The 14,865-nt window shown below is 40.1% G+C and overlaps 1 protein-coding gene across 1 annotated transcript in view; it reads left to right on the top strand.

The window, feature by feature from the left end:
• Positions 1–14,865, top strand: part of grik1a (glutamate receptor, ionotropic, kainate 1a) — a 191,966-nt gene that overhangs the window by 147,820 nt on the left and 29,281 nt on the right. The window contains exons 8-11 of the mRNA XM_060909259.1: positions 5,051–5,158; positions 7,399–7,443; positions 14,114–14,224; positions 14,397–14,600. Coding sequence (XP_060765242.1) covers positions 5,051–5,158; positions 7,399–7,443; positions 14,114–14,224; positions 14,397–14,600 — 468 coding nt within the window. The remainder of the gene's footprint in view (positions 1–5,050; positions 5,159–7,398; positions 7,444–14,113; positions 14,225–14,396; positions 14,601–14,865) is intronic.

The following is a 14,865-nucleotide window of genomic DNA, read 5'->3' as shown; positions in this document are numbered from 1 at the left end:
CTTCCATTCCTCTCTGTTCATCTTTACAAGCAGTGACAGTGTTAACGCATCTTTTTATAAGACAAAGTAACTCAAGCCTTATGATCATATGTGTTTTAACATGCCACAGTCACAATATTTAACATTGGAATCACAATAAATTATATCATTCAATGTGAGAACCATCAGTATATGAAGCTTGAGCCGACTCAAGTATGGTATTCTTGCCAGTGGCTGCAGGTGAAACCACCAATCCAAATGTTTTGTTTCATAAAATGTCATTTAATTCAAAATGCATTGCAATTAAGAATGCTTCATATTATTGAATTACAGTGCCTTGCCTAAGTAATCCGCACCCACCCCTTGAACATTTGGGTCAGCGCTTGCACATGTGGATCCTTTCTTCCACATTCTTCTTGACAAAAGTGCTCAAATTTTGTCATTGTATGGAGACTGTTGGTGAACAGTAAAAATGTCTTGCCACAAATTGTTCATTAGATTTGGTCTGGATTTTGAGTCAAGGCCAAAAAGTTAAATTTTTGTCTTATTAGACCAGAGATCCTTTTTCACATGTTTGCAGAGTCTCCAATATGCCTTGTAGGTAAACTGCAAATGGGATTTCCTGTGGCTTTTTTCAGTAATTGGTTTCTTCTTGACACTTTTCCATAAAGCCAGCTTTGTGGAGTGCCTGGCTTGTGGCTGTCCTGTGAACAGATTCACCCATGTGAAACCCTCATTTATACTTTTTACCATAACTTTGTCCTGGGCATGTTTTGATGGCTCCTTGGTCTACATGCTGTTTGTTTACGTAAGTTTTCTAACAGTTCTCTGGGCTCTTTAATGTTTATTTATATAGAGATCATGTTATATTTTAATTGCACACAAGAGGATGTCATTCCACTAATTATGTAACTTCTGATGGCAAGTAATTGCAGCAGAACTAATTTAGGGTTTTCAGGGCTGAATATTTATGCAATCACTACATTTATGGTTTTTATTTGTAAATAATTTTATTTATTTTTAATAATATGCAGTCTCCTTCAAAAGTATTGGAACAGCAGGGCCATTCTTTTGTTTTTGCTATGCACCAAAGACTTTTGTGTTTGAGATCAAAAGATGAATATGAAATGATGGATCAGAATTTCCACTTTCATTTCCTGATATGTATATCCAGATGTATTCCACAACTCAGAACATGGCACTTGAACCCATCCATTTGTGGTCAAAAATATTGAACATGTAACTGATAGGTGTTTCTTGTTGCTCAAGTATGCCTGTTAGATTGATTGTTTAAATAATTATTAGCTTTGAATGTCAACTCTTGGTTTGAGCCCTGGTTTTGGCTTGTGAAGACTGCATTTCTTGTTAAATGACATTACATGGCATTTAGCAGATGCTCTTATCCAGAGTGACATACGAGTGCAAAAGTCAAGGACACAAAGTGCTCAATTTCTAGACAAGAAAGTTCTAGTGCAAACTGAACAGGTGACAGCAATACCTAGTGTAATATACTGTTGAAATACCAATACTCAAACAACCAAGGAAACAAACCAACCATATAAAGTATAACTAAATAGAGAACGCAAAACAGCTAACCCCAGGCTAGACCATACACCACCTGGGTTGGTCTAGACCAAAATGCAGTTACACAGTGAACAGGGAAGAAGGGGAGAGGTGCAGCCAGAAGAGGTGAGTCTTCAGTCTGTGCTTGAAGGTGGTCAGGGAGTTGGCAGTTCTGACCTCAATGGGAAGGTCGTTCCACCAATGGGAAACCAGGGCAGACAGTAGTCTTGAGCAGGCTGGGCAGGAATGGAGAGGAGGAGGGGCCAGGTGACCAGTAGCGGAGCATAGGGATCTGGCTGGTGTGTAGGGGCAGATCAGACTTTGGAGGTATGCTGGCCCTAACCCCTTGAGAGCCTGGTAAGCTAGCACCAATGTCTTAAATTTGATGCAAGCTGCAATAGGTAGCCAGTACAGGTCGGCAAGCAAGGGGTGACATGGGAAGAATGAGGGAGGTTGTAGACCAGGTGAGCTGCAGTGTTCTGGATGAGCTTCAGGGGTCTAATGGCAGAAGCTGAAAGGCCAACAAGGAGAGTTTTGCAGTAGTCCAAGCAGGAGAGGATCAGCGTTTGGACCAGGAGCTGAATAAAGTAGGTGGTAAGAAAACGGCAGATCTGTCAGATGTTGTAGAGGAGGAATCTACACATCCGGGTCACTGCAGCAATGTTCACTGAGGAGAAGAGTTTATCATCGAACACGACCCCTAAGTTCTTCGCACTAGGTGAAGGAGACCTAGAGGTGTCTCCCATGGAGAGGACAATGTCCAGAGGTGGAGAGGATGGAGCAGGAATGTAGATTACCTCTGTCTTGCCTGGGTTGAGCTTCAGTTGATGGTCGTCCATCCAGCTCTGGATGTCACGTAAGCAAGCAGATATGCGAGCGGAGATCTGTGTGTCAGAAGGAGGAAAAGAGAGAAACAGTTGGGTGTCATTAGCATAGCAGTGGTAGGATAGACCATGAGCAGAGACAATTGGGCCAAGAGACTGGGTGTAGAGGGAGAAGAGAAGCGGCCCAAGGACTGAACCTTGAGGGACACCAGTGGTAAGTGGGCATGGTGCTGATACAGTACCAGACCAGGTAACCTGGAAGGAATGACCAGAAAGGTAAGACTTGAACCAGTCTAGGGCTGTCCCACAGATCCCTAGAGCTGATAAGGATGACAGGAGGATGGAGTGATCAACAGTGTCACATACAGCAGAAATATCAAGGAGAATCAGGACTGAGGAGAGGGAGGCAGGTTGCACTGCATGAAGTGCCTCACTGACTGAGAGAAGCGCAGTCTTGGTTGAGTGTCCAGCTCGGAAGCCAGACTGATGAGGATCCAGGAGGTTGTTCCGTGACAGAAAAGAGGAGAGTTGGTTAGCAACAGCAGGTTCAAGTGTCTTTGATAGGAAGGGAAGAAGAGAAACGTGGTGGTACTTCTGGATGACAGAGGGGCCTAAGGTGTTTTTTTTCAGCAGAGGGGTGATGTGGGCTCATTTGAAGCTGGAGGGAAAGTATCCAGAGGACAAGGAGGAGTTGATGAGGGAGGTGATAAATGGGAGGCTGTCAGGAGTGATGGTTTGGAGGAGAAATGAGGGGATAGGGTCAAGGGCACAGGTGGTCAGATGGTGAGAAAGCAGGAGCTGGGAGACATCAGAAGTGGAAAGAGGGGAAAAAGCAGAGAGCAAGGGGAAGAGACAGGGAGGGTGAGGGAGGCATGGTGAAGGAGTTGTGAATAGCTACGATCTTTTCATCAAAACAGACTATGAAGTCATCTGCAGTGTTGGAGGACTGAGGTGCAGCTGGTGGAGAGTTGAGGAAAGAAGACAAAAAAGAAAACAGCTGACGAGGGTTGGAGATGGAGGTATGAAGTTGAGTTTTTTTGTTTTTTAAAGGATAAACCAACATAAAGACTAGAGAACGGGCTATGAGAGGAAAGCAAGCCATTTTGAAGCTGAGAAAAGAGGAGAATTGATCAGAGCCATTGCACAAGCACTGCGTATAGCCAATACAACAATTTGGAATGTCCTGAAAAAAGAAACTAACTACTGGTGTACTAACAACCAGACATGGAATAGGTCAGCCAAGGAAAACAGTAGTTTCTGAAAGAAACATTCTGAGAGCTGTGAAGAAAAACCCCAAAACAACAGTGATATCACCAAAAACCTCCACAGGGCAGGGAGGAAGGTATCACAATCCACCATTCTAAGAAACACGTAGAGAGCAGAAATATAGAGGCCGTACCACAAGTTGCAAAGCACTCATCAGCAGTAAGAATCAGAAGCCCAGATTGGAATTCACAAAGAAATACAAAGATGAACCACAAAAGTTCTGGAACCAATTAACCTCTACCAAAGTGATGGAAAAAGTGGTGAAGAAATAAAGGAATTGCTCATGACTTAGAACAAATGAGCTCATTGGTCAGGCATGGTGGAGGTGGTGTCAGGGCTTGAGCTTGCATGGCTGCTTTTGGAATGGGTGAACTAATCTTTATTGATGATGTAACTCATGATACTAGCAGCAGAATGAATTCAGAAATCTACAGAAACATTCTGTCTGCCAATTAACAGAGAAATGCATCCAATCTAATTGGGGGAACTTAATTGTGCAGTAAAACAATGACCCACAACACATTGTCAGTGTGAGCTGGAAAAAGTGGAAAGTTTTAAACTGGCCAAATCAATCAACAGACCTTAACCCAATTAAGCATGTGTTTCACCTCCTGAAGAGGAGACTGAAGAGCAAAACCTCCCAGAACAAGCAAACATTGAAAGAAGCTGCATTACAAGCTTGGAAAAGCATCACAAAAGAAGGCGGCAACAATTTGGTGATGTTAGTGGGTTGCCGACTTGATGCAGTTATTGCAAGCAAGGAATATGCAACCAAATATTAAGTATTATTTACTTTAACCCTTTGGTGACTGACCCCTTGAAAATGGTTCCTCCAGGAACGATGACGTTTCAGTTGTCAAGACAACGGAAAAACTAAAATACAAAAACAGAAAGATACGTCACAATGCTCTTGTGCACAAAACAAAATGCTCTTGTATTTGTATTTTAGTTTTTCCGTTGTCTTGACAACTGAAATGTCATGGTTCCTGGAGGAACCATTTTCAAGGGGTCAGTCACCAAAGGGTTAAGACTTTTGTTCACCAAAATATTGGGTGGTCTACCATCAAATGTGCCATCCCAGAAGTATTATAGTATTCTAGACTATTTTGTGTAGATGTTTGTAATCACAGTTTTGTCCCTTTCAATCCCAGAGCTTAACACTACAAATGTGGAAATGTTCAGTTAGAGGTGAATACTTATGCAAGGCACTGTATTAGCATTTCACACATGCACAAAGGGGACACACTCAATTTCTTGTAGAGTAAGAGGTTTCAGTCATTTTAGTAATATAGTTTCTGGTCAGATAGCTAAAAAGCTGAACTGTCCTGTTGTACACCGCTGACCAAGCTGTAACTTATTGATTAACAGTGTATCTCATCTAAACGTGTGTCTCTTCTTCACTGTGGTGGACACCCCAGGCTGTATGGGATGGCCTAACAGGACGCATTGTCCTTAACAAGACTGATGGATTGAGGAAAGACTTTGATCTGGACCTCATCAGTCTAATGGAGGAAGGTACAACAAAGGTGAGTCAGCTCAGTTAAATCTCTGGAAGAAAACTTTGAGTTTCTGACAGAATAGTATTCGGACTGATGACTCATTGATAGATTTATCCAACCTATTCATTACATTGGATTAGAATGGATAAATTGGTATTCCAATATAAGATATAAAAATTTACACCATATACAAAAGTATTGGAACAGCAAGGCCAATATTTGGTTGCATATCCCTTGCCTTCAACAGTTGACTTCAACAAACTTTTGCATTCTTCTTTTGTGATGCTTTTCCAAGCTTGTACTGCAGCTTCTTTCAGTTGTTGCTTGTTTTGAGGGAGTCTTCAGTCTCTTCTTCAGGAAGTGAAATGCTTGCTCAGTTAGGTTAAGGTCTGGTGATTGACTTGGCCAGTCAAAAACCTTCCACTTTCCCCCCCATAAAGTCCTCTGTTGTGTTGGCAGTGTGTTTTTGGCCATTGTTTTGCTGCATGATGAGGTTCCCCCTATCAGATTGGATGCATTTCTCTGTAAATTGGCAGATAGAATGTTTCTGTAGATTTCTGAATTCATTCTGCTGCTAGTATCATGAGCTACATCATCAAAAAAGATTAGTGAGCGCATTCCAGAAGCAGCCATGCAAGCAGAAACGACACTACCTCCACCATGATTGACTAATGAGCTTATATGTTTTGGATCATGAGCAGATCCTTTCTTTCTCCGCACTTTGGCCTTTCCATCACTTCTGAAGAGGTTAATCTTGGTTCCAGAACTGTGTATATTTGTGAAGTCCAATCTGGCCTTATGATTCTTGTTGTGTTTGCATCTTGTGATATGACCTCTATATCTCTTCTCTCAAAGTCTTCTTTGAATGATGGATTGTGATGCCTTCTCCCCTGCTCTGTGGATGTTGTTGATGAGGTCACTATTGTTTTTGGATTTTTCTTCATAGTTCTCACAATGTTTGTCATCAACTGCTGTTTTCCTTGGAGACCTAGCCTGAGTTTCCCAAAAGCACTGCAGCACAAAGATCATTGTTAAATGGTAGAGCAATCAGAACAATGAACACTCTCCTAGTTAAGATGTTCTTAGGTGGGGTTTACATTAGACCGTATCAGCGGATCATCAGATTAACGTTTTTAAAACGATTAGTGTGCACACAGCAACGCCAATACACGATTCGCGTGCACACAGCAACACCAATACACGGATATGCTCGGCTCCGCAGGCATCCTGCGCTCCAAATCACTCCACCCTGAACAGCGAGTGCCCTCTGGAGGGTGCGCACTCCGGCCCTGCGCAGCTCACAGAGCGCGCGAGTGGAGCGCACGAGCAGTGATTCGGGACTGAGCCGCTGTGTGTGTGATCTCAGTGCATGTCGGGCATGCGCGTCACTTACCACTTGCAAGTGGAAGGATGGCAAGCCTAAAGACAATCATAACTACACAATGGGCAGTATTTGCATCAGTATTTGCAGTATTTTCATCCTTTTATACTCTTTAATGAAAGGTGATACAAGGCGGAAGTCCGCGCCGTTTTTCAGCAGTCACGTCACATGACCAACGCCAGCGAATCAGGAAGGTGGATGTCACAGTGACGTTGTCCAATGACGACGCCAGCTAGAGCTCAGCACAGCGTATCCGCGTATTCTCAATGTTTACACAGCACCGGACCAGACATGATCTGGATTGAATACGTGGACCCTGGCGGATTCCCGTTTCCCGGCGTTTCCAGGCGTTTTAATGTAAACGGACAGTGCATCCACGAAGAAAACGAGACAGATACGGTCTAATGTAAACTTGGCCTTAGCATTAAGAGGCTTTTGGGAAACCCACCACTGTTCCACGTCTGGTTGTTAGTACACCAATGGTTTCTTTCTTTTTCAGGGCATTCCACTGTTGTACTGACCATGCCCCAACTTTGTGCAATGGCTCTGATCAATTTTCCTTCTTTTCTCAGTTTCAAAAGGGTTTGTTTTTCTTCCATAGACAGCTCTCTGGCTTTCATGTTGGTTTATCTTTTTTGAATAGCAGAATCTAAAGATTTGGCCTTGTAGTTCCAGTACTTTCAGAGGGTACTGTAGGTTGTCTGGTGCATCTTAAATATGACTACAATATATTATTAAAAGTCTATTTGTCTATTTACTGCAGGATTTCTAAAATAATACTTTTTCATTCATTTTAATAAGTAGTAATTCAAGTCATTTGAATGTAGATAAGAATTATTGGAGAAGCTAATTTCAGAAACCTTGTTTATGTGCTTACTTTCAAAAGCATGTAGATGATGGCACAACCCGTCGTACAAAATTGTGGACAAAGGTTTGTTGTAGTCTTGTCTTGTTTTGATTTTTCAGTTCTTAAACAAAATACCCCTTTCCTAGAGTCATCTTCGTATATAAAACATTCCTCATTACTTTCCTTCACTAATTATCCTTGAATTCCCACAGGGATAAAGCAAAGCTGAGATTTGGGTATATGTAAGTTATAATCGATGGCACTGATTACATTTTATGTACTGCCAATAATGAAAAGTCTCCTTATTTTTCAGAACTGAATTCTTAGGATTCTGAAAGTGGCTCCAATGTAAAGACAGTTAATCCACTGGCAGATGTTTGGAGAGATGTGCTAAATTATTTTTGAAAGCTATTTCTGGAACCGGGCGGCATGGTGGTGTAGTGGTTAGTGCTGTTGCCTCACAGCAAGAAGGTCCGGGTACGAGCCCCGTGGCCGGCGAGGGCCTTTCTGTGCGGAGTTTGCATGTTCTCCCCGTGTCCGCGTGGGTTTCCTCCGGGTGCTCCGGTTTCCCCCACAGTCCAAAGACATGCAGGTTAGGTTAACTGGTGACTCTAAATTGACCGTAGGTGTGAATGTGAGTGTGAATGGTTGCCTGTGTCTATGCGTCAGCCCTGTGATGACCTGGCGACTTGTCCAGGGTGTACCCCGCCTTTCGCCCGTAGTCAGCTGGGATAGGCTCCAGCTTGCCTGCGACCCTGTAGAACAGGATAAAGCGGCTAGAGATAATGAGATGAGATGAGATTTCTGGAACCTTTGATTCTAGAAATCCCTGGAGCGAAACAGTTCTGTATGACATGCACCATGCTTAAAGTGGTTTATGGTGCTATTAATAAAGACATTGTAAAACAGAGGCAGGCTTGTCATTTTATTACGCTCTAGCCTCCAGTTCTCTTATTGCTATCAGCTCCTATTAATCCACCAGAGCAGATCACTGAAAATGACAGCAAATGCTTTTTTTTTTTTTTGAAATTGTCATATTGAATGCTTCCATTTCTCTTGTTTTATCAAGTCCAGGATTTAAAATAGAGAGCTGCAGAGGAACACAATTCTTCCCATTTCCAACTTTCCCTGAAAACCTTTAGCACCATTCATACCCATTTCTGCAAGCTTCCTCTCCAATTCCATCACCACCTTGCCATATTATATAGACACGATATTTTTTTTATGTAAACTACATTATTTAGCTTTTTCGAGTATAATAACATGTAAACAAAATGCATCACAGTACTGCAATAAATGTTAATAATTATTCATTTGGCACCATTATTGTGCAAATACCGTAAACCCTTTCCCCCATTCCTACTGTAGGATTGTGTGGATTATTATTATTATTATTTTTAATAACTAAAAAACACAGGTATTAGTGCTGTCCCAATTCCACCCAACTCTCCAATTCAAACCAGCAATCCTCTTTTCTATTCTGTATGTCAAGCAGCAGAGACGGTGACAGTTGCGGTGAATGCTTTTATTAAAAATAACTGGTAAGCACAAACAAATCCGAAACACAACGCGAAAGTCAAAATCCAGAATCAGGCAAGTGCTCAGACAGGTATTTAGAGGATGAGACTGTCAGGAGACAAAAAACCAAACATGAAATCAAAGGTTTGGTATTTCAGATGAGAAACTGAGTGAATATGATGTGTCTGTGTTGTGAGTGTACTTACAGTGCTGAGCGTAAATGAGTCCACCCCCTTTGAAAAGTAAAATTTTAAACAATATCTCAATGAACACAATTAATTTCCAAAATGTTGACAAGACAAAGTTTAATATAACATCTGTTTAACTTATAACATGAAAGTAAGGTTAATAATATAACTTAGATTACACATTTTTCAGTTTTACTCAAATTAGGGTGGTGCAAAAATGAGTACACCCCACAACAAAAACTACTCCATCTAGTACTTTGTATGGCCTCCATGATTTTTAATGACAGCACCAAGTCTTCTAGGCATGGAATGAACAAGTTGGTGACATTTTGCAACATCAATCTTTTTCTATTCTTCAGCAATGACCTCTTTTAGTGACTGGATGCTGGATGGAGAGTGATGCTCAACTTGTCTCTTCAGAATTCCCCATAGGTGTTCGATTGGGTTCAGATCAGGAGACATACTCGGCCACTGAATCACTTTCACCCTGTTCTTCTTCAGAAATCCAACAGTGGCCTTAGATGTGTGTTTAGTCATGTTGGAAAAGTGCACAACGACCAAGGGCACGGAGTGATGGTAGCATCTTCTCTTCCAGTATAGAGCAATACATCTGTGAATTCATGATGCCATCAATGAAATGCAGCTCCCCGACACCAGCAGCACTCATGCAGCCCCACATAAGGACACTGCCACCACCATGTTTCACTGTAGGCACCATGCATTTTGCTTTGTATTCCTCACCTTTGCGATGCCATACAGTTTTGAAGCCATCAGTTCCAAAAACATTTATCTTGGTCTCATCACTCCAGAGTATAGAGTCCCAGTAGTCTTCATCTTTGTCAGCACGGGCCCTGGCAAACTCTAGGCGGGCTTTTTTGTGCCTGGGCTTTAGGAGAGGCTTCTTTCGTGGACGGCATCCACGCATGCCACCTCTGCAGCGTATGCCGTATTGTGTCACGGGAAATAGTCACCCCAGTTTGGCTTTCTAGTTCTTTAGATAACTGCAGTGAACTTGCATGCCGATTTTCTTCAACCCTTCTCATCAGAAGATGCTCCTGTCAAGGTGTTAACTTCCATGGACGACCTGGACGTCTCTGTGAGATGGTTGCAGTTCCATCTTTCTTAAATTTGTGTAGCACTTTTGCTACAGTATTCTGACTGATAAGTAAAGCTTTGCTGATCTTCTTGTAGCCTTCACCTTTGTGGTGGAAAGAAATTATTTTCTTTGGGGAATTCTGAAGAGACAAGTTGAGCATCACTCTCCATCCAGCATCCAGTCACTAAAAGAGGTTGTTGTTGAAGAATGGAAAAAGATTGATCTTGCAAAATGTCGCCAACTTGTTCATTCCATGCCTAGAAGACTTGGTGCTGTCATTAAAAATCATGGAGGCCATACAAAGCACTAGATGGAGTAGTTTTTGTTGTGGGGTGTACTCATTTTTGCACCACCCTAATTTGAGTAAAACTGAAAAAATGTGTAATCTAAGTTATATTATTAACCTTACTTTCACGTTATAAGTTAAATAGATGTTATATTAAACTTTGTCTTGTCAACATTTTGGAAATTGTGTTCATTGAGATGTGAACAAAAAGCTTAAAAAAATACTTGCACGGGCAAAAACAATACAGGATTCATTCGGCAGCAACTTGATACCGAGGTCCTTTACCCAGCCATGTACAAAAAAGTTGTAAGCCTCCATACTCTTCCACACTTTCATCTGTTTTGCGGTGTAGAAGGATGTTTGCAACACCAGATAGTTCGAGATGTCAGGGAACTCGACTGAAGGGTAGTTTTCGAGATCGTATGACAAATCCTTCTTTCCCAGACTGTAGGGGTCGATTCCATTACACATAGAAATCTTCTGAATAGATCTAAAGTGAGCAGTGGCTTCTAGATTACAAGCATACTCTGATAAGTTATCGCTAGTTGTTTGCACTACGGCAGCCGTTTTGGTTTGCTCGACCACCAGCAGTTTTACCGGAAGTGAAGTCACTAAGAAGTCACGTGACTGAAACCCAAGAATTGGGTGTTGGAGTCCATGGTAGCCATGTTTGTAGTTGGAGGTGCACTCTGGGAAATGGAGTCAGACGCTGAATTCACCATTTGACAGGACAATATGAATCTAAACTCATTAAGGTAATACTGCTCTGGTATACCAGTACCTAACTGGTTGTGTTTCACCTGCTTTTCACAGTTCTTACATAATGCATATGCTAAAAATATTTCCTAATTGAATATTCAATTAATCATAAACATATTATTGTAATGAATGATTAATTCTATAAAACGATAGCTCAGTACATTTTATTGTTAAATTTGAGCCATAAAGTCTGAAAGTCTGATTGTGCTTTAGAAAACAATGTCGGTGCCAAGCATAATGAAACATGAAGCTGAATTAGTCTCTTTAAAGGAAACACATCTATGAAAATGGTCAGTATACCATTATGGTAGAAAACATGACAGGATTTTTCCAAACATTATATGCCTTTTTTGATATGTTAAATTATATTTTCTATTTGAAATTAAATTGCAGTTACAATGTCTTCCTAAAACGCTTAAACAAAATTATTAGAACTTTCCAAACTCAGTTCAACATGACAAGGCAACATCACGGATAGCTTCTGTGAAGAAGTGACTCAAGTTTATTTACAATTAGAGAGCACAAGCCAAACAGAAAATCGATGAAATAATTGCATACAATTTTACAAAGTAGCTCCATTTTTAATAAACTTTCAGCTCATGTTGTACTTCAGCAGACGATAAGAGACTCATTGCATTTTTCTGCAGAAAACTCCTTCACTTCTGTGCGCGTGTGTATTTTAGCTTTGACGGAAATTGCTTTATTGCTTAATTTACTTTCATGTCATTAAGTATTTTGCATCTTCAACTTTTAGACATACTGTGTAAATCAAATGGTAAAATTCCCAATTAAATCCATTTCCGTTCTCGATTGTTACGCTAAAAACATGGTCACAATATGAAAAGTTCAGTGCGGTAAATACTTAGGAAATGGGAAATGGATGTCTGAATGATAGAAATCTTACAAAGAGCATTCTCTGTCTTTCTAAACCAGAGTGATCAAAATCTACAAATCCGAAATGAAGGCTATAGCAAATAATTTGGCTTATAAATTCACATTACAAGGATGCGCTAACACAAATTCTGTTTTGTCAAATATTTTAAGGTCATATTTGAGCCATTTAATCGATGCAATATACTCCTTGTTATGGTACATGGCATCATGGACTCCATGAAATACCAGGACATTTTAAATCAAAATCTGGCTGCCTCTGTCAGGAAACTAAAACTGGGTCGTCACTGGATCTTCCAGCAGGACAGTGATCCAAAGCATATGTCCAAATCAACACAAAAATGGTTAGCTGAGCACAGAATCAAGCTTCTGCCCTGGCCATCTCAGTCCCCTGACCTGAACCCCAGTGAAAACCTGTGGGCTCAGCTGAAGAGGAGAAAGTGCAACCCTGGATGATCTGGAGAGATTGTGTAAAGAGGAATGGTCTCAGATGTCCTGTTCTGTACCTCCAACCTTATAAAATGTTATCGGAGAAGATTCTGTTTTACTGGCAAAATGAGGTTGTACAAAGTATTAAATACAGGGATGCCAATAACAGTGACATGTTTTTATTGAAAATAATTTTCTTGATGAGGGATTTGTTTTTCTCTGAATAAATTTATTTCAATTAAAGGTTGGATTCTTCTCTTCCCCCTCCCCCGCCCAGCATGAGATGATGCTACTTCGGGACTCCCTAAAGTGAATGACGCATGAAATGGAATGACGAATGACAGCTAGTGATTTGAACAATAAATGGTCCCTTGTCATTCAGATTCTTATAAATGGAATAACGATTGAACTGTAGGTGGAATGACATGCTTTCAGCTCATGAAATGGAATGACATTGTTTCTAAGTGGAATGACATACTTTTAGGTTATGTTATCAGTGATATCCCCTTTTACAAATGGAATGACAGCGTTTCCAGGTGGAATGACATACTTTAAGCTAATGTTATCAGTGATATCCCCTTTTACAAATGGAATGACAGTGTTTTTAGGTGGAATGACATACTTTGAGGCAATGTTATCAGTGATATCACCTATAACCTAACCCTAACCCTAGAAACAATGTCATTCCATTTGTTAATTTGATATCACTGATAACATTGCCTCAAAGTATGTCATTCCACCTAGAAACCTTATCATTCCATTTGTAAAAGGTGATATCACTGACAACATTAGCTCAAAGTAAGTCAATACATATAGAAACCCTGTCATTCCATTTGTAAAAGCTGATATCCCACCAAGCACCCACTTATCTTATCCTAGGGAGGTCTAAAACTAAAGATTTCAATCGTTATTCCATTTGTAAGAATCTGAATGACAAGGGACCATTTATTGTTCAAATTTACTACCTGTCATTCGTCATTCCATTTCATGCATCATTCACTTTAGGGAGTCCTTGCTACTTCACCAAAAGATGGATTTTTTTCTAACCCTTTTACGAATATTTACAAGGGGTGCCAATAATTATGGAGGGCTCTGTATATACACTAATATATATATATAATATACATGCATAGATACAATACCAGTCAAAAATTTGGACGCACCTTCTAATTCAATTATTTTTATTTATTTCTTTATTTTTATTAATTAAAAGACACTTTATGCCTTAACGTAATGATGGACTGATCGTCATTTCTCTTTAATTAGTTCAGCAGGTCATGACATAATACGAATTACTACAGTTGTCAAATAGGGCTATTTACTGTATTTTTATTATCTTGCTATTAATAACTACATAATATTTACTATGTTTAATACTTCTGTCTACCACATATGCTCCTTATATTATATATATATATATATATATATATATATATATATATATTTTTTTTTTTTTTTTAAGATTGATTGATCCTTTAGCTGTCACTTTCCTTTTGTAGACCCGTTTCCACTTTGTTGCGTATAAAATTGTTTTCCGTACTTTACATGTTGAGTACCTAAAGTGTGTTCATTTTGCATTACTCATAGATTGGGGTGTGGAAATCATATACTGGTCTAAACTTGACTGAAAAAAGGGACAGCTCTAATAACGTCACCGATTCACTGGCCAACAGAACACTGATTGTTACCACAATTCTGGTAAGTTTAAAAAATAATAATAATAAAGTGCTATGATCTGCAAATATTGAATTCTAACATAAATGATATAATTAACATTAACTATGTGCAGTATTTAATTCCAGATTCCTTTTTGCCTTTTTGTAGGGCTATTAATGTCTTTTAATAAGGAGGATTTGTTGGGTATTTGCAGGAGAACCCGTATGTAATGTATAAGAAGTCTGATAAGGTGCTTTATGGGAATGATCGCTTTGAAGGCTATTGTTTGGATCTGCTGAAGGAGCTCTCCAACATTCTGGGATTCAGCTATGAAGTCAAGCTGGTGTCAGATGGCAAGTACGGTGCCCAGAATGACAAGGGGGAATGGAACGGAATGGTCAGGGAGCTCATTGACCACGTGAGTCTCACATACTAATGGGCCTCATTGAGCATTTTACCTCTTACAAGGTCATGTGGCTGGTGCAGCATTTGTACTTGTCAGTTCCCGACTGTCCTTCAGACATTGCGGTGTAAATAGTTTTGTGTAATTGGTTTAATAAACCAAAGATATAGACTTCAATGTTATTACTTGCTCGTATGAAAAAATGCTGTTGAATGAAGCAGACAGTATAATATGCTTTTAAAAATTGATCAGATAATTAGTCTGGAGCTTTTAATTAGCA

The sequence above is a fragment of the Neoarius graeffei genome, chromosome 25 (genome assembly GCF_027579695.1).
Source record: "Neoarius graeffei isolate fNeoGra1 chromosome 25, fNeoGra1.pri, whole genome shotgun sequence".
NCBI lineage: Eukaryota > Metazoa > Chordata > Actinopteri > Siluriformes > Ariidae > Neoarius > Neoarius graeffei.
The sequence above is the reverse complement of the archived record's forward strand: the minus strand, read 5'-3'. Positions and strand labels throughout refer to the sequence as shown.